Source organism: Xiphophorus maculatus, chromosome 20, assembly GCF_002775205.1.
Source record: "Xiphophorus maculatus strain JP 163 A chromosome 20, X_maculatus-5.0-male, whole genome shotgun sequence".
NCBI classification, from domain to species: Eukaryota; Metazoa; Chordata; class Actinopteri; order Cyprinodontiformes; family Poeciliidae; genus Xiphophorus; species Xiphophorus maculatus.
The window spans coordinates 21,452,437-21,476,408 of record NC_036462.1 but is presented as its reverse complement, the minus strand read 5'-3'; the positions used below and the strand labels follow the sequence as shown (position 1 = coordinate 21,476,408).

At 38.8% G+C, this 23,972-nt stretch overlaps 1 protein-coding gene across 2 annotated transcripts; it reads left to right on the top strand.

The window, feature by feature from the left end:
• Positions 1–380: 380 nt before the first annotated feature.
• LOC102219559 (SPRY domain-containing protein 3-like) lies at positions 381–19,895 on the top strand. 2 transcript variants are annotated; one of them, XM_023325689.1, is made up of 11 exons: positions 381–465; positions 1,831–1,978; positions 2,066–2,141; positions 4,813–4,937; positions 5,712–5,844; positions 5,924–6,112; positions 13,123–13,272; positions 15,926–15,983; positions 18,409–18,528; positions 18,601–18,719; positions 18,817–19,895. In XM_023325689.1, exons 2-11 carry the CDS (start codon positions 1,851–1,853, stop codon positions 18,949–18,951), a joined length of 1,233 nt encoding a protein of 410 aa, XP_023181457.1. In that variant the 5' UTR covers positions 381–465; positions 1,831–1,850; the 3' UTR covers positions 18,952–19,895. The 2 variants fall into 2 exon arrangements, with proteins under 2 accessions (XP_023181457.1, XP_005799922.1); XM_005799865.3 differs by having other exon boundaries at positions 381–476.
• The last annotated feature ends 4,077 nt before the right edge of the window (positions 19,896–23,972 follow it).

The window sequence follows — 23,972 nt, the reverse complement described above, 5'->3', positions numbered from 1 at the left end:
CAGTGAGTAACATTAGCAGCTTAGGGCAGAACAGTCCCAGGCTGTAAATTCCACACTCTGAGTCACTGACCTACGGCAGTGGTCTCCGTTACACAGTCTGTGACAACACTGATTTTGTAAATAAGAAGTCAAAAGCCAGAAATAAAAGATAGTTCTCACCACATACTATAAAGTATAATTTTAAAATAAAATAAGCACGTACATAACTAAAACAAGTGAAAAAGAAAACAAAATGAAATGGACCAAAATAAGCACATAAAATTAAAAAAGAAAAAAAATATATCGTTTTTAGAAAATGAGTAAAATACATTCAAAACTACTGCGCTCTGGCACTGCGCGGGTTAAAAGTTTCTCACATTTGATTGGTTGAAGGGGCGGGACTTCCGGGAGAGCAGGTTGGACATAAAGTGACAGACTTCACCTCCTGAAATTAAGAAGAAAAACCCGACGGACGACGCGTTACAAGTAATAAAACAGTAAGAAACCAGCATAAGATTAAGAGTCTTTGAATAGCATCGGCGTGACGTGGGGTAAACTGCTGTTTTCGTTTCATAATCAGCCCCACGGCGCGGTAATGTTTTAACGCTGGAAACAGCTAGCCGGCCAACAGTCCTGCGTGTACTTTACGAGGCTGCGTTTAGGGGCGGCTCGTAATTTCATGGTTTAGGACGTATTCATACACCATCATTAAAACTGAGCATCTCCGGTATTTATTTACTTTTTCAGAACACACGACCTGTTAAGTCGAGGTAATTAGTCGCATTTAACTGATATTAGACGTCAGTTTAACCATAAAGGACTCATGGTTTCAAGTCATTGTTCCTCCACATAGGAAACATACAGAGTTCAGTTTTAGGTAAACGAGAGTGACGTAGCAGGCAGGATGATACTTCTGATTTATTTGTCGGTAGAAAGACAAAACAGATCAATTCAGTTTACTCAGAATGCAGTAAAGTATGTAGACAACGATACCCGGTGATGTTATGATATATGGTTAATTAAAATAGGAATGACAAAAAAAGATATACGATAATAAATTATATTACATTCTGGATACGTTTTATGTAGATTTACAAAACTGCGCCATAAACTTTTTAATAATAAACTGCTTTTTAGTTTACAGGAAAGCCAGTCACAGATTCACCGGATAAAAATGAAAAAAGTTAACTGGATCTAATTTGTAATTACTTGAATATTTTATGCTGAGCTTTAATATACCATTCACATCTGTATTTGTGTTTTTAGACTTTCTGAACTGAAGTTCAGAGTTTGGTTAGGTGACTCCCTTTTTGTTGAACGGTACATTTTTACAAGTGCTTCTAAGCATCTAAAGACCTGAGGAAAAGGCCCAATACCATCTCACCTTAAAACTGTTTTGTGTTTATGCCCATCGGCAGCTGAGTCTACGTCCAGGCCTGTACTTGTCTCTGGAATATGGGATTAAATGGAAAATCTCAAACTTCTCAAAGGGAAGGGTTTGGCCATAAACCATAAATCCATAAACATGTTGTTGTTAAGCAACAGTGGTGATCATCCTGTGGTTAACATTGGATGGGAAAGAGTGTTGACTGGTTGGTTAAAAGATAACGTTTAAGTTCAACGGAAAACTGTATTAAGTTAAACAAAATAATGATGCACATAAAACTACTTAAAGTACCACTAAGACATCTCTACTCCAATGTGTTTAAACCCCACAACTTTATTCTCTTGTTTGATTTATTTTTTCAATCTTCTACCTTTCATGTCTTTGTGTCTTTTCTGAACATTAATGTTTAAAACCACGACTGCATCCAGTGTCTGTTATTTTTTGTTGTTTTTTTTATGCCTCAGGCTGGGGATGATTTTCAGACATGGACGACATAAACCTTCATTATCGCTTTCTGAACTGGAGGAGACGAATTCGAGAAATTCGTGATGTGCGAGCAGTGCGTTACCGGGATCGGTGGAGGAATATGTTCAGAGATGGCGACATGCTCAGGTAATAGTGACGGACAAGCTGAAAGTGAGAAAGCCGCATGCTCTCAGCTGAAGTAATAACTCTGTCTTGTTCCTGATGAATCTGTAGGTACCATGGGGATTCAGATGAGGTCGGCTGTTTTGTGTCAGGCAGACCTTTGTCAAAAAAGAGGCGCTATTTTGAAGTAAGAGCTGATGGTTCCTTCTTATTCTATTCTTCTTTTCACACAGGAGCTCATATTTTCTCTGGTACTTGTTGTATGACAGGATGCATGTTTCTATTAATGTGAAAGCAGCAGCTTTAGTGTTACTCACCATGTGATACACAGTCTTGGGGAAATAAAAGTACACCCTCCTTCAGTCTTAGAGTTTTACTCAGCTGTTGCATGGTACAATTCATTGAGAGTTTACCAGGTTCTTGCCTCGGGTGTACAAAGAAATACAAGCTATGCCAGACTGTCATTATTTATCATAGATGAACCCAAAATTAGTCAACACCTTTTAGCAAGAATGAGTCGAAGTAGTTGCTGTTGGCATGCCTATCAGTCTCTGACATCTTTATAGAGGAATTTTGACCCACTATTTATTACAACATCACTTCATGTTGTCCATGTACTACTCTTAAAGTCCTGCCATTGCGGTTTAGTCAGGTTGAGAGCTCTGCTTTATTAATTCATCGCAACAGCTTGAGTTTCTCCTATTCAGCCATTCACTGTGGATTTACTGCTGTGTTTGGGTTCATTGTCTTGTTCCAGGATGCTGGAACAGATTGACTCTAGAATAGTTTGCTATAAAGAAGTTCATGACGGACTCGATGACTCCAAAGGGTGTGCTGGTTCCATAGCTGCAGAATGAGCCTGAATCATCAACCTTGCACCACAGTTCATGGCAGCTGATGAGGTGTTTGTGTTGATATGCTGTTTGGTTTTCTCAAAACAAATCTTATAGGCAGAGTATTGTGTAAAACTGACTATTTTGAGCTTTATGTTGTGATATGATGTCTTTCCGTCATCTAAGTCAGACCTGGAGTTTTGCTTTGATTATTTCATTCATCTTTGAGAAATACTTTATTCTCCCATGGCAAACATCCGGGGGCTCCCACAAAGTGCCGCCTATTTCCACAAAAACAGTTTCTAATGAGAATTATTGTTGTGATGACGCACTGAAAGCGGGGTATCGGAAAGAGCAAGAGACAGAGGCTCAATTTTAAGGCGTCAAATTGCAAAATCAAATTTTTTTTTAAAGTCATGTTGGAAAAAACAGCATTTTTCTAACAACTGAAGGTAACGGAGTTACTTAATTGTGCTGTAAAATGGCACAATGTGCCTGGAAAAGACATGCCTTTTTAACGAAGGCTGACTCTGTTCTGGAGCTGATTGTGTAAAGAAAGATGAATCAACTCAGGAAGTTTTCTTGAGTCAGAGGGTTCTTCCAACCTGCTGCAGGAGATCCTTCCTACTCACAGCTATAAATATTTAAAATAAAATGGGTATTATTACTATATTTTTGAATTGAATTAACTAATATTAGTTGTAAATATTCATATATTTAAGCCGAATTATGTCATTTTAACCCTGTGTAAGTTGGGTAAAATCAACTCAAACTCAAACTTTTGCCTCTATTTCTTGTTTTGAAAACTCTGCATCATAAATCCACAATGGAAAAAGAACGGTTCAACTGCATCATTAAAAGCACCAAAATGATGACATTGATATTTGTGGTGAATGTGGGAAAACTTCTGAGCAGAACTGTATTTCCTGCTGCAGAGGAAACATTCAAAATAAATGTGTAAAACCACTCAGTAGTTCTTCTTTACAAGTAGAAATGTAGTAGGCTCATTACTCAGATAGCTGTAATTATTTGGTCATTTAAACTTTTGTCAAAGGAACTCTGTATGTCTATTGTCACATTGCAAAACTTTTTGTGGTGTTGAATTTGACTCTAAACTATGCCGGCTTGCTCTGAAGAATGCCAAACTTTAATTATGTTATCGATCGGCTCAAATCCTAACACTTAACTAACATTCAGAAAATCCCAACTAATCTGTTTTCTAACAGATTATTAAAAATTCGGTCCTTACAGTTGCAGCACCGAGGCATAAAGATAAGCTTGGGCTGTAATTTTTGACCTTTGGGCGCTTATGACTCAGTTATCTTTGGCCGTCACTGTGGTTTCTGAGCGTTTGCTCATTTCTTTGTGATCTAGATACTGTACATGACAAGCATCCGAGGACAGTGAGTGTTTCTGAGTTCGGCATGCTCTAACTTGCCTTACAGTTACATCCTGGCTGGTTTAATGTGCGGTGAAGTTTTCACCCCCGAAACTTACTGGCGGCTCATTCTTCTGACTCAGCTGTTCAGGAAGAGAAAGAAAACCGTAGATATGTGGCAGTAAGTGAAACGTTTACCGATTGGAGATCTGATTGGAGATGTGGGGGTTTCTCTGCTGGTTACAGGGAATCGCAGGATTATTTCTTTTTATGCCCATTGAACCAGCGGTGAAATGAGGTCATGGGAAACAATTTGAAAGTTTCCTCTTCCTTGTCTCTGTGGATTGTGCTATAAATGTGCCCCATCAGGCGCCCTGAAGCTGATATCATGTGGTCACTGTGTAGTTATGAATGCTTGACTTAGAAATGTAATCAAGCAAAAACAGAACAAACTCATTGCAAAATAAAATCTAATCGATTTTGTCATTAAAAACTAGAGGCAGTAAATCTCCTCTCAGCTTCTCGTTTTCTAATATTCCCGTGTTTGTCCCAACATACCAGACATAAACATGCATTCCCACCCAGAGGGCTTCTTTGGCTCTTGGCATGTGTTTATCTTGCAATAATGAAGTCCTTGTTCTTTCCAGGTGACTGTCAATGATACAGGAGTGAGGGGGATGATTGCTGTCGGTTTGGTGCCTCAGTCCCATAAGCTGGACCATCAGCCTGGCTGGCTCCCAAACTCTGTAGCTTTTCATGCAGATGATGGCAAGTAGGTCATGATGATTTGTTTTAATCTTTACTGTGAATTGTAAGGTTGCAGGTTAGTTCATCTCTGGCTCAGTTCAAGCCTCGCTAACGCTTCCACATTTTGTGAAACTACAATTAGAAATGTCTCTGTATTTCGTTGGGATTTTATGTGATGGATTAATGTTGGTTCTTTTGTGTTTTTTTTTTTTTTTTACATAAGAATCTCAAGTGTGTTGTGATTTGTATTTCTGCTCCCTTCAACCTAATACCCCTAAATAAAATCCAGTCCAACCTTTTGAAATGCTACTAATTCATTCTTTACATTAGCATTTCTATTAGCATTGCCTTTGTAATTTGATCTCAGTTTCCAGCCAGTCTGGGAAGTAGTATACAGTATATTTTAAAGCAGTGTTAGGCTATAAAATAATATTCCAACAGCTGAACATCGCTTAGAGCTTTGTTTGATCTATTTAAAATGGAAAGAGTATGGCACAACTGCAAACTTACCAAGATAATCCCCTCTTCTTTTCCTCCTCAGTCATCCATTAGTTGATGCTGTTTTTTTTGATAAATCCAAATAAAAATACATTATAGTTTGCTTTTTTAATGTAACAAGTTGAAGAGATATTAATTCTGTTTCAAGTCGCTGCATGTTATTTCAGCACTTCTTATATTTTTTACTCAAGTCTCTTCAAAGTGCTGTATGTGTCTTGTATTTAGATGATGATAAGCCTTGGCATGGCAAATAACCCGTCACATTTCATATATTAACATGTCCTATGTCTCTTCCCTGCAGGCTCTATAATGGCAGCACAGTTGGACAGCAGTTCGGTGCCAAATGCTGCAGAGGTGACAAAATTGGTTGTGGAATATCGTTTGACTCCGATGACGGACAGATAACAGTGTATTTTACCAAAAACGGTGAAGAAGTAAGTGTCCTGTTTTTCACATACAAACCCTACCAGATGTGTCTCTAAACATTTTCCGGGTCTCCAAACGTTTGCTCAGATCGGCAGTGTTGAGACCCCAGCGTCTCCTGAAGATCTCTACCCTGCAGTGGGGATGCACTCGCTGGGGGAAGAAGTGGTTTTGGACCTGAATGCTGAATGGAGGATGGAGGAGGATGATGGACAGATGATAGTTGATAGTCATGAAGAGGACTGGAGCCGTCTCCATGACGTCAAAGTGACGGGCACGGTAAGTCATTCAGAGGGTTTGTCAGTCCTGAGGGAAATGTGCAAAAATTTCTTTGCGTGAGTCACTTCAGGCAGCGTCAGCTGTGATTAGCATCTAAAAGTTGGACGTTTAAAAACTAGAGATGGAATTAGACGAAGATGAGCTGCAAAGGCCTCCTCTTCAGGCCTCAATGTGAGAAAATCTGCATTTCGATGGGGCTGCGGTTCTTCTTCATTTTGTCCATGAGAGTTTTTTGTGAGTACTGATGGCACCTTTACTGAAAAGAAAAAAGCAGTATGAAAAATTGTCTGAATAAATATTGCAAGTGCTGTGTTAAATGGGTGAAGTTAATCAAATATGCCCGTTCTCTAGCTTTAGCAAAGAAAACCTCACACCTAAAAACACTTACCAAGTCTCCCTCTGAATATTTTGGCAGGTTTTTTTTCCCCAAAAACCCCAAACTACTTCAAAAATGTAACAAAAAACAAAACGGAACGTTCTGTGCCTTGCAAAAGTAGCTATTATTCTTGAACTTTTCCACATTTTGTCACATTACTTCTGCAATCGTCGATGTATTAAGATTTAATCCGTTAGACCAACACAGGGTAGCATTTTATGAAGTGAAAGGAAAATTATGCAAAGTTTTATTTTTAGTTTTTACAAATAAAAATCTGAAAACTTTGATCTACATTCTATTTAGTCCTTTAGCTGAGCTCATTATCAGCTCAAGCTCAGTCAGATTTGATAGAGGGATTGTCTGTGAACAGCAGTTTTTATGGCTTGCTGCAGATTCGGTCAGATTTTGGTCTAGACTTTGACCAGGTTGTTCTAATACATCAATATGCTGGAATCTAAACCACCCCATTGATTTATGTTGAGGGTTGTTGTCTCTGGAAAATGAGGCTCTGCTCCAGTCTTAAGTCGTTTTCTTTTAATGACAGGTTTTCTTCCTGTATTCAGCACTATCCACCTTCCCAGAAGAGAACGAGTCTCTACCAAATGATAGTGCCTGCACCATGTTTCACTATGAGGATGGTCTCTTTAGGGTGACGGATTTCCTCCGTGAAGAGTGTTTGTATTTTGGCCAGAAAGTTGAGTTTTGGTCTCATCTAATCAGAGCACCTTCTTCCACAGGTTTGCTCTGCCCCCTACATGGCTTGTGTTGAATTTAAAACATTGACTTCTTGAAAATTTTATTTATACTATGGCTTTTTTTTCTTAATGTTTCCATAAAGCCCAGATTTGTGGAGTGCACAACTAGTACAGTAGATGTCCTTTCAGCTCATTGTTTTCACCTGAGGTGTTTATTTCCGCAGCTTCCTCAGGGTTACCATGATCTCTTAGCTGCTTCTCAGAATAATGTCGTCCTTGTTGAGTTTTGCAACCTAAATGTGATTTAAACTTGTCCTCAACCTTTTCCATGAAGGATCTGCTGTGTTGTTTGGGTTTTGTGAAGCTGTAACAGTTTAGATCAGGGGTGCCCAAAGTCGGTCCTCGAGGGCCGGCATCCTGCACGTTTTAGTTCTCTTCCTCATGGTGGTAGTAACCTTTTCAGCATGTCAGTGTTCTTCTAGGCCTTCTAACGAGCCATCATTTGATCCAGGTGCGTTAAACCAGGGAGAGAACTAAAACATGCAGGATGCCGGCCCTCAAGGACCGACTTTGGGCACCCCTAGTTTAGATTATTAGTCATGTTTAGGTTCCCAATTCTGCTCCACTTTGTGTTGGTCTGTCACACAAAATCCCAAGAAAGTCAAATTATATGAATAATATTGTCAGTCACTGTAGCTATAAATAGAAGTAAGAGTGGCAGAGATGCAACATATGACACGAAAAGTTGCTCAGATGTACTTCTGCTCATCCTGAGTCATTTTGTCTCCACTTGCTCTGTGCAGCATCCAGCTTGCGCCATCTAGACGCTGCAGCACACAGGCAGCACTCTGTTTATTCTGAGTTTGCAGCTCATTTAGAAAGCAAATCAGCCTCTACATCAGCTAAATGTCCCTTATCCAATGGACTGAGCAGTCTATACATCTTGAGTAAACAGATCACATCAGTGTTACAGAGTTGCTTAAGCTTCCCTTGCATATAGTTGTGATAGCTGTTAAATGTACTGTACTGTGAGCTTTAAATTTCAATAGTTATCTACACAAAGTGTATCTGTTTCTATTCTTCCATCAAACCTTTCAAACCTCCTTTGAATGGGAGCAGACCATAGCTGTCTAATGTAGTTAAATCACAGATCAGACCAAGAAGTGCGAATCATGCAGCCATAATTACTGGACCGTCATTTCATAATGTGTGTAGATACTAAATTAATGTCGATGTTTATAAAGCTACAACCTGTTGTGGTTCAGATTTATTGAGATATAAAAAAGCTATACAAATGATTTATGTATCTGACCTGGTGACCCAAACTGACTGTGTTTAAAGTAATCTAGATTACTGTTCATTTTTCACTTTGTCTGATGAATATTAATTCTGGAAGTTGAGAACTGGAGTATTTTATATAATACCACTCATTCTTTGTATCACTGGCTTTATCGTGTGATCTCTCATTTTCCATGCATGCGTCTTGTTGCTGCTCTGGAGTTCAGAGTGGAGAAGGGACAAAAGCAGTGGAAACTGGGGTTCTCTGTAATGACTGCTGTCTGCCTGGGAATAGCACGGTGGAGCTGGATTCAGTGTAAATTTGGGGCTACTTTTATAGGAAAACTGTAGTCGGGAGAGAGCAAATGGATGAAGGGTGTGAGCACCTCGTACACGAGTGTAATTGATGGCGCTTAAACCCTCCTCTTGGCTCTGGTTGTTTCTGATGCGCCACTATATTTGTGCAGATGGTATTGGGAGAAGGAAGTTTTTTTTCTTACAGGTTATCTCATATTTTATTGTCAGGACAGTGATAGTTCAAACAAATATGTAAAGAGAGATATTTTTACAAAAGTTACCTTTAACATAATAAAATAAAAATAGTGCTAGTTAACCAGCTAGTTGCTAGTCCCAGTGCTAGTTGGGCTATTTTTTATTTATTTATTTCATACTGAAGCTTGAATAGAACAACTTTTAATTATAAAACTTAACATGAAGGCTCTTATTTGACCGTGCTGCCAGCCTCATGCTGGGAGTTTTATCATTCACTGTACAAACTATCATGTATAAACAATCTGCTGAACAAACTCTGCTTGCTCAGCATGATGAATAAACCATCGACGTTGTTTTATCTCGGAGCCAGAGCGGCGTGTCTTTAGTTCAGCTGCAACAGGAAGTGATGGTTTGGCTGTGAACTGTGCCTACACGCTGTGCACATCCACCTCTCCTGGGATTTGTAACCCGGCTTGTCCCGACACATTCAGCAGCTTTCGATGTTGAGTCTAGAAGTGACAGCCTGACAGATTAAAGCAGCAGACGTGAGCTTTCGTGTTACAGGTGGCGCACCACAAGCTCCCTCCATTGATGACCCAAACGCACTCACATGTGTCAGGAAATGTTCATACTTATATTCCACCGCTGCATTAACAGTGCTCCGCACCTGAGAGGTGTTTAAAACTATTTGGCAATAGTTTATGAGATCAGATTTGTTTTACTGTGAAATTAATCTCACTAATCAAAAGACATTATCTTAGTTTTTTTCTGCATTATATTCTATTTAGACGGCTTTAAATGATATTTTATCTCCCATTTCCACAAATAAAAACTGCCGTCATGCTGATGCAAAAAACTGCAGGTTTACACAAGCAGGCAAACGTATGGCAAACTTAAGGTGCCTGCAAACCTTCAGCTAATGCAGTCATTAAATTACCTTTTAAAGCTTTACAGTTTCTTTATGATTTGTATGATTTACAGAGGAAGCGAAAGATGACTTTAGCTCCAGCTGGTCAGAAGTGGGACATAAACTGCATCATTTTTGTGAGAGTAAGATTAGTTTGGGTCTATTAAGGTTTCATTGAAATAGTTCTTTTTTTCAGAGTGGACTGATGATAGGAAATCAAACTTAAATGAATTTCAGAAAAAGAGTGCATTTTAAATTCACAGTGAACTTCTAATATAATTTCACAGGTTGAATATTCCCAGCCTTTCATTTCAGTAAACTAGTTTATATCCTCTGCAGTTTATATTTTCTCTTAACTTTAAACCCCCATAAGTAAAAAAACAAAAACAATATTTAAACCAATTCCGGCTGCATTTTACAGGGGTTTGAGGAGTACATTTCATTTAAATACATTAAACCCTGCAATGATTGTGCAAATGTTTAATTATAAGAATCATTGATTTCTGCTATTATTGTCTCCAATGAGAGGGAAAAAGAAAGAGACACTCTGATCAAAGCCTTTTCAAAATATTTTGACTGCTACATTTTTGTCAAATACAGGTATAAGTGTTCACAGCTGCCCAAAGTGGTTGATTAATACCTAATGTTTAATAACAGAGCAGACATGCCGCTGCTGCAGCTGGAGCATGTGTGTGTAGTTATTCTTACTACGAGACAGATCTATGGATTTTAATAACCGTAGAAACCTTAGAAATTATTTTAAATCAGCTCCAGATTTAAGCAGCCACGAAACTGTCATAAATTATGTCTTTTGAGTGCCGACTGATCCCAACTAAAGCCCTACTTTTTCTCAGAGTAGGGAGAAAAAGTACTCTGCTGGACTCTACTGGGAGTTGAGCCCAGTAGAGTATGATTAAAATCAACTTTACTTATACAGTACAGACCAAACGTTTGGACACACCTTTTAATTCAATGAGTTTCCTTTATTTTCATGACTATTGACATTGTAGATTCACACTGAAGGCATCAAAACTATGAATAACACATGTGGAAATATGCACTAAACAAAAAAGTGTAAAACAACTGAAAATACCCCTTATATTCTAGTTTCTTCAAAGTAGCAACCTTTTGCTGTGATTACTGCTTTGCACACACTCTGCATTTTCTTGATGAGCTTCACCTGAAATGGTTTTCACTTCATAGGTCAACCTGCCCTGTCAGGTTAATAAGTGGGATTTCTTGCCTTATAAATAGTCATGAAAATAAAGAAAACCCATTGAATTAGAAGGTGTGTCCAAACTTTTGGTCTGTACTGTACATTTTTCACACATTTTCACAGAGATTAGTGCTGCATTGGTGGGATTTCACAGTTTTCATCACGTTGTGGACTCTCCCGTTGCAGGGGGCAGAGATCCCCAGATCACAGCAGCACTTCTACACAAGGAGAAGCAATTCAGAGTCAGGGGATCTAATCAATATAAATGGCCTGGTATCATGTAAATGCACACAAAAAATGGCCTAGTTAGATTAAAAAGGTTTTGGAAAGTTAATTAATGGGTAAAGAAGCAGTCAGGATCCTATTGGTGAGGCACCGTTACTGGTCGCACAGCACTTTGAATTTAACTAACCAAATTTCTTGTCTCTAATTTCACAGTTTAGGACAGATGATTGATACTTTTGCCAAACTAGGTGTTCCAACAGCACAATGATCCTAAACACAAGCTTCTGGAACGGCTTTAACGAATCCCCAACATCAAACTGACCAATTGCATAATTAGGTTTTAAAAGCTAAAAAAAACCACTGCTGTGTACGGTGTTGGTAGCATCATGCTGTGTGTCCGGTTTGCTGCTTTCAAAACCGTAGCATCACACCAGGTGGGGATTTCAAACCAATCAAAACTGGTTTTCATACAGATAAACAGTTTAACACTAAAGGGTTAGTTTGAACTTACTGTGACATTATCGTCTATAATAGCTCTCCTATCTGGAGAATTGAGTTCATTCTCATAAGCTGCTGGAAGCTAACTAGCTGGACTTATGTACGCTGTATCAATCTGGCTCACCAGGTAAATGGACTCCGCCTGAATAATTATCAAACGGCTATAAAATCTATTTGCCGCTGCTGCACAACTGAGGCAGAAAGCCAATAGATCTGGCAGGTTGATGCAGCCGGATGACTCAAACCATGAAGCTTAGAAACACGGAGGTAGTTCAGCTGGAAGAGCTCCAGATGTGCCTGACTGTTTACATTTGAATAAAACATAGAGCTGATATGAATGTTTTCATTTTGATTGCTAAGGTCAGCTAAAGCAGGAAGTGCATGTCTGACTAGCTGCTAGTTTTCACTTCTCTTCAGAGTTTATTTAATTTCCAACAAGTTCAGGAGAAGATAACATCTTCTCCTGAACTTCTCCTTTCTACTGCATATAAGGGAACCATTTCGCTTAAATTCAGAGGAAAAGGAAGCAGAGCATCTATTTCTAACAGTAAAGTCAGTTGCTTTGGATAGAAGACTGAAACGAACAAAGTTGTCTCTCTAAAATTACTTAAAGGGGCAGTGTTATGTAAAATTGACTTTTTTACGCTTTACATGATGTTTTATTCTCATCAAAAATATACCTGGAGTGTTGTCTTAAGTCTTTCATGCATGTTTGAGAAACCCTTTAATCTCCATGGCAACCATTCAGCTGTGCAAAAAGCCCGTTTGGACTTAGCTCCATCTTTGAGGCGCAGCTCCTCCTCAGGGCTGCAGTTTACAAGTTTCAAAGCTTCCTCTCTTTGACTCCCCCACTCAGCTCCTTCAGACCAGCCTGCAGAAATTAGCAAACACCTGGTGGAACTGAGCATCTGCTGAGTTCATTATATGAGCTACAGTACTTCTCAGTGTAATGTCGGTAAAAATGTTGTTAAAGGGTTAATAGAGGAGTGATGTTGTGATGACTTCCTGAAGGAGGCTTTTCAGAAAGAGCAGGAGTTTTAAAGAGACAAAGACCTAATTTCAAGGCTTAAAATTACTAAGTAAAATTTCTTTAAAGTTATATTTGATATATAAAGCATTTTAATAACAACTGAAGGTAACACACTTGTTTGATTGTGCTATAAAATGACACTGTCTCTGGAAAATACCTAATACTGCCCTTTAAAAGGCAAATTTTTCTCAAAATTAAATAAAAAATTATATTGATCTCTGTGCAACTTTTTTAAATTATTGATTTGATGTCAACCAGTGATGTTAGGGCCATTTTTCTTCTCGTACCCACAGCTGCTGGAGTACATGGGGAAAGGAAAGGGTATCATGGACGTGGGCCTGGCTCAGGCTCGGCGACCTCTCAACCCTCGCTTCCACTACTACGAGCTGGAGATCACCGATGCTGGAGAGAAGTGTTACATCGCCCTGGGTCTGGCACGCAGGGTGAGAGCCGCTGCCTTACATCAATCCAGAGATTAATTCACTGCACACGCTCTGTGTTTTATTAAATGCTCCTCTTCCTCCTCAAACACCTCGCCATCCGTCTCCCTCGTATGTACTTTTGCTCTCAGTGTTTCCAGTGCAAGTGATGGATGACTGTTAGAGGAAAAGTTAACAACTGAATAAATATTGTCTCATTTCGCCTCCATGTCCGGTTTTCCATCAAAAGTTGTTTCTTCCATTTACGCGCTGATCCAATATGGAGGAATTACAGTTCAATATGGCAAAGAGATAAGATCAGATTTTTTTTTTTAGAAATATTAATTCCATTTGTAGATAGGAATGAATTTTGGCACATAAAGTCTTACTTAATTCTTCCCCTCATAAAAAGGTAATAAGTGATATGTATTTTGGAAATAAGCCTCGTTGAATGTTTGCCGTCATTCGCCTCAAATGAAATCATTGCGAACATTGAGCCCATCCTGTTTTAATATAAATAAAACGCTGCAGTAATTGCTGAGGGGGCACTTATCATGTCGTTTGTGTGTGAGTGTGAGTGTGTATATATGGATATGGAATGCGATGTCGTTGCATGCTTTCGCTTGCTGCTCTCAACTGTTTGCCTTTAATTGATTGAACATCAGTCATCAGAGTCGCAGCACTGCTTTGCCAGCTGCGATAGCACCCACAGCCCAGGAGATGATGAATTATTGCTGCTGACGCTAAGATTGCCCCGTCTGCGCTGCTCTGACTTACTCTGTGTGGGCTTGTTATACCCTCAAGTCAGACAGCGTAGAGAATAGCGCTCTGTTATTTGGTTGATTATTTTCCTGGAATTGTTTTTCTTGCCATGTCTGCGGTTAGTTGAGGAATTATAAATCCATCAGAGGGTCATTCCTCACATCTTCTCCTGTAAGGGCATCAGGCTGCTGATGGGAAGCATTACCTCCTGCTGCAAAAATCAAAACATCTTCTTCACTATCATCGTAACCCAAGCTTGACGCTTATTACCTCAGAGGTTAAGTACTCTGGATAAATGAGCAATTGTTTATTGTGGATTCCTTTTCTGTTTCCTTTAGCAAGGGGAAAGTGTCAATGGGTATGTGGTGTTTGTGTTGGTTTACTGCAGTCTTTCCTTCTAGTGCTCTCAATTTGCTCTGTTCCCAATTCATGCCCTCGCATTTTTTCCCAAGCCATTATTACCGCCTCTGTTGTCACATTTTCTTAGCTTCTGCCTGTAAACAAACCATTTCATGTACATATTCATGGCAGGGAAAACATTACAGATTTCTTTGGTTTAAATAAATGTTTTCAGCTCATTAAAACAAAAATTAATTTATCAGATATTGGGGGTGGAGCAGAAGAGTGTCTCCTCTAGGAAGCTTTGTGGTGACAGAGAAAAGGTTTTGGTATTTGGCTAACTTAGGCTAGGTTCTCACAGCAGACCTATATCTGACTTTCTCATCGCAGTCTGATCAGCCCGGTTCTGATCTTTTTACCCCTCCAAAACAATCCAATCTGTGGTGCTAAATCGTATACATATCTGATTGTTTTCAAAGCCTCTGCAGTCAGAAGAGTCATGTCGCACTTTATCCAACTTGTATGTCATTGATGCGAGACATGCATCATAATTCTGCACCAGAAAAAGCCGGATGCAGTAAGTCCAGGCATAAAAAATGGTTAAAAATTAAAATTACAAACTTATGAAAGAAGCCTTTGTTACTGAAGCGCTTCACATCACAATCCATCCACTACTGGTTCTGACTAAACATCCAAACAGGCTTCTCTTCAGACATTACTGTCGCTGTTAGTTGTGAGTTATTTTTCTTAATGTTTGTGTTGTTGATTATGTGACAAATGCTGTCAGCTCCTGTTGCTGAATAACTTTAAAATGCCTCTATCAATTGTTACTTCCATAAACAATGCGCTGCTGTGTGATCTTCAGTGTTCTTCGTCTACGCACGCGAGTCGCTTTAACGTTGTAAACCGTTCACAAAGAAGTCTGTTTTTGCGGTCGCATCATCTGCTGATTGTCCCCTCTTTCCTCTATGTTGATCCATTTTAAATGAAGAAGTTTGTTTCCGAGTATGAACCTCAACTTCAAGAACTAATCAAGAAACCGGACGCAGCTGAGTTGCCTGAACCTCACCAGGCTCTGTTTGTTTTTGCATCGTATGCTATGCCAAGCTCACTTAATGTCTATTTTGAAATTCCTGCACAAAGAGCTTATTTTTCTTCTTAAGGACTTCATATTGCCTCATCCTCCATTGATTTTGGTTCTGTTTCACAATTTGAACTGGTATATGACCGCTGATCAAACCAATCGGATTATCCTTCCTCGTTCTGCAGTGGTCGACCACTGCAGGGACGACCAGCAGTGGTCGTCCCTGCTGCCAGATTTAACCAATAAAATTTCAAATAATGGTAAGACCAGTAAAACACGTGTAGGATGCCCGGTTCAACCCGAAAAATCCTTCACAGCTTAGAGGCTACATCTGATGGAAGATGATACAGTTCTTCTAATTGACCACTAAGCCATCCTCAAGATTCATGCTGACACGCAAATGGTTTAAGAGCTTAACTTGGTTCATTGAGACACTTTTAATGTTTTCTATAGATTTATTTCTAATTAGGTAATTTGTCTTTTGGTTTGCAGGACTATCCAAAGGACAAACATCCAGGTTGGAACAAAGGCTCCATCGCTTACCATGCAGGTGAATCATCTCTGATCTGTCTGTTCATGTTCTATAGATTCAAGACTTAAGAGCAGTTTCAATAGCACTTGGAAAGAAACTCAATACTTGACACTTCTCACTTCCTGAAAAGTATGAAATCACACAAAAATACTATTACACAAGAGGAGAACAAAAAGTTCTTGGATGCAGAGTTGGGTGTGTTTTGGCGACCGGCTGGATGACAGCACAGGCCGTTGACTGGATAGCGGCGGGATGGATGCAAACATAACCAAGAGGACATGTGAAAACTAGCTCAGCAGGTTCATTATGACCAGGATGGGGCAGCAGGTCAATCGTCTCTTTTCCAAGCGTCTGATTGATTCCTGTTTATCCAGACTGTTATTCATGCTGGTGAGTGTCTGAAATAAAACGTGGAATTTGGCTTGGATTCCCAATAACTATTACTTTTTTTCACATTTTGTCGCATTACAACCAAAAACTGTGACGTATTTCAATAGGATTTTATGTGATAGACACTCAAAGTTGTGCATATTTGCGTTAGTCCAGCTGGGTGTAATTTAATCTCAGGATGAATCCAGCTGTTCCTGAAGGGAACATTGAAGAGCAAACGGCAACAGCGGACGGATCAGAGACGGATCTGCAGCTCAGGCTGTTGACAGCACTATGATGGTGCGTTCCAGTTGCTCTCTGAACTGGGAAATTCTGACTTTCCAGTCCGAAAAATCAACTGGAAAGTCCTCTGCAGTTGGATTTCCAACTGGGAAACTGGGAGCGACTCCGACTCACATCAGCAGCAGGAAGACGTGGTGGAAAAGTGTATCTAAAATATGCGTTATATTTAGCGTCTGCAACTCTAAACTGAACAAACTAAAAGTGGTGAAAAGTAAAGCTTCAAATCACCTTTATGCTACTGGAAACAATGTTTATGGGCATCGCCATGTTGAAATTTCATCTCCCTAAATAGAACGCCGTTAACTCGGGTCTTGCGTCAAACCCAGCTCAGAATTCCCACTTCCTCTGCAACTGGAACGCAGCGTTAGTCATCGATCCTTAATGTGCTTAGTGGAGGAGTGGCAGGAAGAAAGCCATTGTTTGAAGGAAACTGAAAGACGTCACAGCAAACATGTGGAAGACATTTCTCTGGTCTGATGGAGAACGTGGATGTTCCCCAGCCCCTCCCGTTTTATATAAACGAGGCTGGTTTTCTAACGACTACAGTTAAAATCTGAGGGTTGAAGATGAATACACCACATGGCTTAAATTTTAATTTGGATTTTGATCCAATTTTTAAGACTATAGTTTTTCTTCCATTTTATTTATGCTCTGCGTTTCACATGAAACCCAATTAGGTGATGTTGTTTTAATGTGACAAAATGTGGAAAAGTCAGAGGGGAATTAACATCTCAGCAAAGCTCTGTGTTTCAGGTCATCTTAATATTCATATGATTATAGTATATGATAAGATTCACTTATTAAAAGACATTTCATCTTTTTTTTTCTTTTGCCTTCAGTTGTGTGAATGTCATAGTGAGATAATATTTGAAAAAGTGGAACAGAAATCCAACAAATAGCATGTTCAATGCTGGCACTACACAGAAATGTGAAGCAAACAAAAACTTTTTAAGGAAAACAGTCAGAAAATGGACAACATTGTAGATCAGAGTCGGATCTTTGAAGGAAGCATGAAGACGAATGTTGCACGGGGATTATATTGTCTGGCAGATTGAATCTTTTCATTTCAACTAATTGTGTTGCAGGCTGAGGAAATGCCAGGAAGAACATCCAGTTGATACTTTGTAGTTGTTACTAAACCCAGTTTCTCTGAATATAGATGAGCTCAATAAAACGGGATGTTTGAAACAGAAATGTGGATCTGCTGAAAAGTATCTCCATCACAGTGAATCCAGTACTTCTCGTTGTGGATCCTTTAGTTTGAGTTTCTGCATCAGTGCTTTGCAGCACAGGGTGATCAGCCTGTGGTAATTATTTCAATAAACAGTAATATTGTTGTTTTGAGACGGTTTTCAAACAATATATTGTTAACAGCATAATAATGAAGCTCACCCTCTCAAAACTAAATAAATTTAAATGTTGTAAAGAACACTGAACACCGGAGCTGGAACATATTTAAAATATTCGAAATAAAACGACAACCAAGAACAATAAATGAAATGGATTAGGAAGTCTCTGTAAACAACATTACTCTTCAAAGATTATTAATCATCAGAATGGAAATGATCAAACTCCTTTTAATTAGTCCTGCAATTAATTGCTTATTGTGACAGGCTTGGCAGTCGATGAAAGATCAGAAAAGGGTCAAGTCAGCTGTCTGTGTAGGAAATTACAAGGCCATAAAATTTTTGTATCAAAAATAATGATCTCTAACGTTAACATGTCATAAAAGCTGGATTTTGGGTTTTAACGTCTTCCTGGTTGGTCGCAGACGACGGGAAGCTGTTCCACGGCAGCGGGGTGGGGGACCCGTTCGGGCCGCGCTGCTTCGAAGGAGACATCATGGGCTGTGGGATCATGTTCCCACGAGACTTCAGCGTGGATGGAGGAGGTGAACGTCCTCACGTCGTCTCTCTTTCCTAACTCTTTGATCGGCTCCCTAACGCTGACGCCGGTCTTTCAGATGACGCAGACGACTTTGACCTGGACGTGGCTTCCAGCGAGGTGCAGAACAACCTGTATGCAAACAACGACGACGAAGAAGAGGACGAGGGGGAAGATTTGGAGGGGAGGAAGGTCATGGTGAGACTCTGTCTGAAGGCAGGAATGTAAAAACTCGTAACTCGGATGCGTTTGGTCGACATTCACCGCTTGTTTTCCTGCTTTTGTGTTGGAACAGGTGTTTTTCACACGGAACGGGAAGGTGGTGGGGAAAAGGGAAGTGGCCTTGCCGCCAAACGGTTTCTATCCCACCATTGGGATGATGAGCACTGGGGAGAAGGTCAGAGTTGAACTCCACCCCCTCAGTGGGTGACAGAAACCAGGACAATTAGAAACCTTTGGGATGATGAATGATTCCTCCAAAATCTTCACTGCACCTTTACGGCGTAAACATCACTTTACATGCTGACAAAACGCATCTTAAAGATTCATGAAAGTAAGGTCTTTAAGACATCTGTGCCTAAAAGAAACGGCTTTATTATGAAATGATTTTTGTACTGTAAGAAACTGTTGAAGTAGGCTGAGTTTGGAGGGAAAAGTTATTCATTTTGACACATGAGGCTTAATGAAATGCCAAAAAAAAAAAGGTCTTGAATAATGAATGTAAAAGTCCAAGTAAAAGAGACCTCAGTTACCAAACAGATCAGCAAAGGCAGTCCTGGTTAAAATGAGTTACTAGATTATGAAATTATTTGAAAACTGCAAATGTGATTTATTTATTCTACAACGATGAGGCAGAAATGGAAAAGCCCCTGAATTTAAAGGAGGTGTAGTTTCATTTTACCATGACCGTGAGTGTTTGCTCCCACTGTGAGCTCCTGTCGACGGTCCATTACTGACACTCAGTGGTGAGACGGCTCACAGTCCTGTGAGGAAGCAGCAGCGACTCGGTAGAACCAGCTGCTTCACCAGGTTAACGCAGCACGTTTGGAGGAAGCTGTTTCAGGTAACTATGAGGAAATAAAAGTGCAATAATAATTTGTTGAAATCAAAGCTATTTTTATGCTTCTTGTTTGTTACCTTGCAATAAGAGAAAGTGGATCTTAAAGCTTTAAAGAGAGTCCTTATTTAATCTGAACCCAGCTGAAACGTTTCAACTAAATGACGCTTATAGAATAAATCTAAAAAAAATTAGGCTATTTATTTGAGGAAAGCACATTTTGGTTTCCTCACTGACCAGATGATGGAAACATTTTATGCTTCTAAACTAGACCGAAGTTAAACAATATTATGAGATCTTTTTTTTTTTTTTTTTTTTTAGAATATACTGAAATGGAAAACAATCAGTAAACAAAACAAAACAAACAGCTTTTACAGGGTTGGATGTTATTTCTGGTTGGTGTTTACTTTATTTCACTGCAAAAACACAAAATCTTACCAAGTAGCCTGAAATATGACAAAAATAACTTTAAAGTAACTTTTCAGAAAGTTAAAGCAGTTTGTTTTACATAAATAATTCTGCAATATTGATCAATAAGTTCTGGTTCCACTTGCAGATTATTTCACTTATAACAGGGGATCAATGTGCTGTTATAAGTGAAATGATCTGCCAGTGGAACTAGGATTTTTTGAGTAATAAGCTCCTATATCTTGCTGAAAAGTTAGCTTTGTCTTGTTTCAATTGTACTAAGGTAATTGGACTAGAAATTAGAGCGAAAATATTTGGTATGTTTTTGTGTTTCTTCAGTTTTGACTTAGAAATTTATTTTGAAATGTGTTTTTGAGGGTTTCTCTCTGTGGACAGTCATCACAAAAAGTTGTGTTCACTTTTTGTTTTTACTTTAAATGTGCTTTTTTTCTGTCTAGAAACCTTTGTGATTCAGGTGAATCTTTATCATCACATTTCATATTCTACCCTTTATTCTCGCAGTTAAAAAGTTTTTTTTTTTTGTAAATTTGAGGGGGAAAATACCAAATTCAGATATACTTTTTTGTTTTTTGTGAAAGACGAGGATTCATTTACATGTACACACATTAAATTAAGTTTGTTTTATTCATTGAACAAGAACTATCAGCAGTAATGTGATTTTTAACTGAGAAAAAAAAAACTTGCACCCAGTCTGACCAACTTAGGTTGAGATTCAGTTAGACGTTTCTTGTTGCTGACAATCTGAGGAACATTTGCCCCAATCTTCACTTTGATCTCTGAGTAATTTGACAGGTGTTTGATTTAAAGCAAATATCCCCCACCTGTCCAAAGATCATTGTTCTCTCCAGCTTGTTCCAGTAAAATCTTCATGTTCATGTTTTTCTTGGAAGCTAACGGGAGCGAGAGCCGCTCTGTACGGCCCTGGTGGATTTTGGAGACTTCGTTCAGCATCTTGCTGTCGGCTTTCAGGGTGAACTTTGTCGGACAGCCAGGCCTGAGAGCTTTGACTGTTTTGAATGTCCTTCACTTGTAGATGATTTTCCATTCGTTGGAATGGCTGATATTAATTTCCTTCAATCCCTCACAGACTCATAAGCTGCTACTGTCTTCTTTCTGAATGGCCTTCAATCTCACTTCAGCAGCTAGGAGCACTTTAAACAAACCGAGGTCTAAACAGGATAAATCTACGTAAAGTGTCATTGTTCTAATCAGACATGGCGGATATCATAAGCATGTGTGAACTTTAGCTATTTCAAGTGAGAATGGATGTGGAGTTGTCCTAATTTCCAGATTTTTCTTTTTAATTACTTTTTACAGCGTTTCAAATTGTCGTCTTTATTCCTATATGCTGGAAAAACAATCTTTTCCGTGACTGTAAACTAAGGAAAAATACTAAACAGAGACAGATAATTGGAAGATTGAAAAAAAAATGGTACTTTATATGTTGATATTTAATTTCATGTGGAAAACTGCAATGAGGAATTTGGTTATTTAACTTTTCCATGTGGAGATTTTAAAAGTTTGTCTTTTTCTCCCTACCGCTTAATCAAAATTTAGATGTAAATGTTAAATTTGTATTTTGAAATTGAAGCCATACTTGTTCTCAGGTATATTTGATAATCAAAATGTGTTCTTAAGTTTCTTCTGATTTTTTTTCTTTTTTGTTGCTCTGTGACAAATTTGCTTGTTTTTGTTTTTTTGCCAAAATTGTTCTACATTTTCTTGTCATCTTTTTTTTTTTTTTACTTCTTAGCAAAGACAAAAGATTCATCCTTCTTTATGCCTGCAGAAAGTTAAAGATCTGTTGAGAAAACGTTCTGACAGCTACCTATAGATTTTTGGAGGAGTATGTTCGTCAGGTGTCTTTCAGTCGGTAATGACTACATCTAAAGGGCTCACCTGTCTTTTTTCTATCACCAGTACTGTTCTGTCAGAGACAGTTCCCTGTTAAGCTCTACCTTTAAAAGATAAACCTATACATATGTCTTAACATGAGGCCGAATGAGCAGATTGTCCTGCATGAAATGTTGAACCTTTATGAAATAATCTGCCACAGAAAAACTCGATCGATGCGGACAGTAAAAGGTTTGAATGAAAGATGCAGCCGAGTCCAGGCTGCTGGATTTCAACCTTTGCTGGAATATTTGATCGAGGCTGAGCAAGTTGTTCTTTTCGTTTTGACGCCGAGTTGCTGCTATTTATGTGCTGAAAATGCTTGGTGTAAAATCACGTCATCCTGTACTGTAGAGGGTGTTTTTCAGTTTGTTTTTATTGTTTACTTTTGATGGTGAGACCGATGAACGGTCTTCAGTGGAATATCTGCAGCATTTTTATCTTTAGTTCAAACACGTCCTTAATTTGTACTTTTTCTCCTTCCACCTCTATTTTTTTATGTTTAAAGCAATAATGCCAAAAATGTTAATAAATTAATATTTAAACTCACCGCAGCGCCGACTCCGCTTCTCCTTCTGTTGTCACAGCGCTCTCACACTTCAGACACATTTAATGAGTAGTAGCAATAGTACACCACAAATCCCTATTGTACTGTGTTGCATGGGTGTTGGTGTGTGCTAACATTATAATTTGTTTTGTTTTACATATTTGTCTTGCTGTCTGCAAAGCAAATTGCCCTTTGGGAGATGACTGCTAAACTTCCACTTAGAGGAAACACAAATATCTGGAAATATTTTTGACCGCTCAGGTGCTCGCTTTTATCCAAAGAAGGTTGTTTTAAAAGCTACATTTAACAACATGTGAGTGTCTGTATGTTGACATCAATTATCTGCTAATATTTACTCCTGTTGAAGAGCAAAATGGACTGCCAACTCAGTGACTTTCTTGCTACATTTAGCGACATTTCAGACAGACAAAAGAAATTCATACCAGCCAAAATCAAAATCGGCAGGTCAGGCTTTTTAAAGATCGGTAATCAGAGATCGGCCAGAAAACTGCAATCGGTGCAGCTCTACATGACATTATTTGATTACATAAATTTCTCTTAAACGTAACTCCAATAGCTAAAAATGTAATTCTCCTCTGAAAATGTGTATTGGTACTGGACTGATTCTGAGCCTTCAAATGACTTTAACAGAAGTTTCACATAACTTAGAAGTTGATGTAAAAATAATGTTTGTTTTAGCCACAAAACGATTATGCTGAGCAGCAAACAACAAATCCCCAACTACAGCATGGAGCAGCTAATCGATGTAGCAGCCATGTAGCCTGACGTAAAAACATTTTGCTAGACAATGTCAAACACTGAGAAGTTTTAATTATTCTTATTAAACACGTCGTTTTGAAGCCAAAATACCTCAGAAATATACAGAGCCAACCACGAGAATCAACTCATTTAAAGTTTAAACTCAGCTTCACATAAATATGCTAGCATAAATGTTGGACCGATCCAGGTCGCTATCAAGCTAACTTTCTATTAGCAGCTTTACAAATCTTTTACATTTCATTACATTACCAAGGCATATTAAAACAAACCTTTATCTCGGCTTTTCTCTATTCTTCCTCTTTCTTCTCTCCCTCCCTGTAGGATAAGTCCTTTTTTGAGACATTGTTTTGCTAACTTAACTTCTGACCGGAGCTTTGGACGTTTGGTTGCTGGGCAGCTGTTACCGTGAAGCCTGCGGTACCTACCGCGACCACCAGGGGGCCCCAAGAGCATTTCTTTTTTCTTTTTATCCATAAAATAATGATTTCTACATGCATTATCAAATATATATACATTATTGTAAAATGTATCAGTTCATAGTGAAATTGTGTGTTTTTGATATTATAATGACATAGAAATTATTACTAAAAAAAATAAAAAATCAGCTCCACTCAGGGGGCCCCTTAGTGGCCCTGCGGCCCTAAGTGTCTGCTTAGTTTGCTTATGCCTTAGGCCGGCCCTGAATAGAAATTATATTTAATTCAATAAACATTTGAAACCGTCTATTAAATTTAGCAGGTGTTTA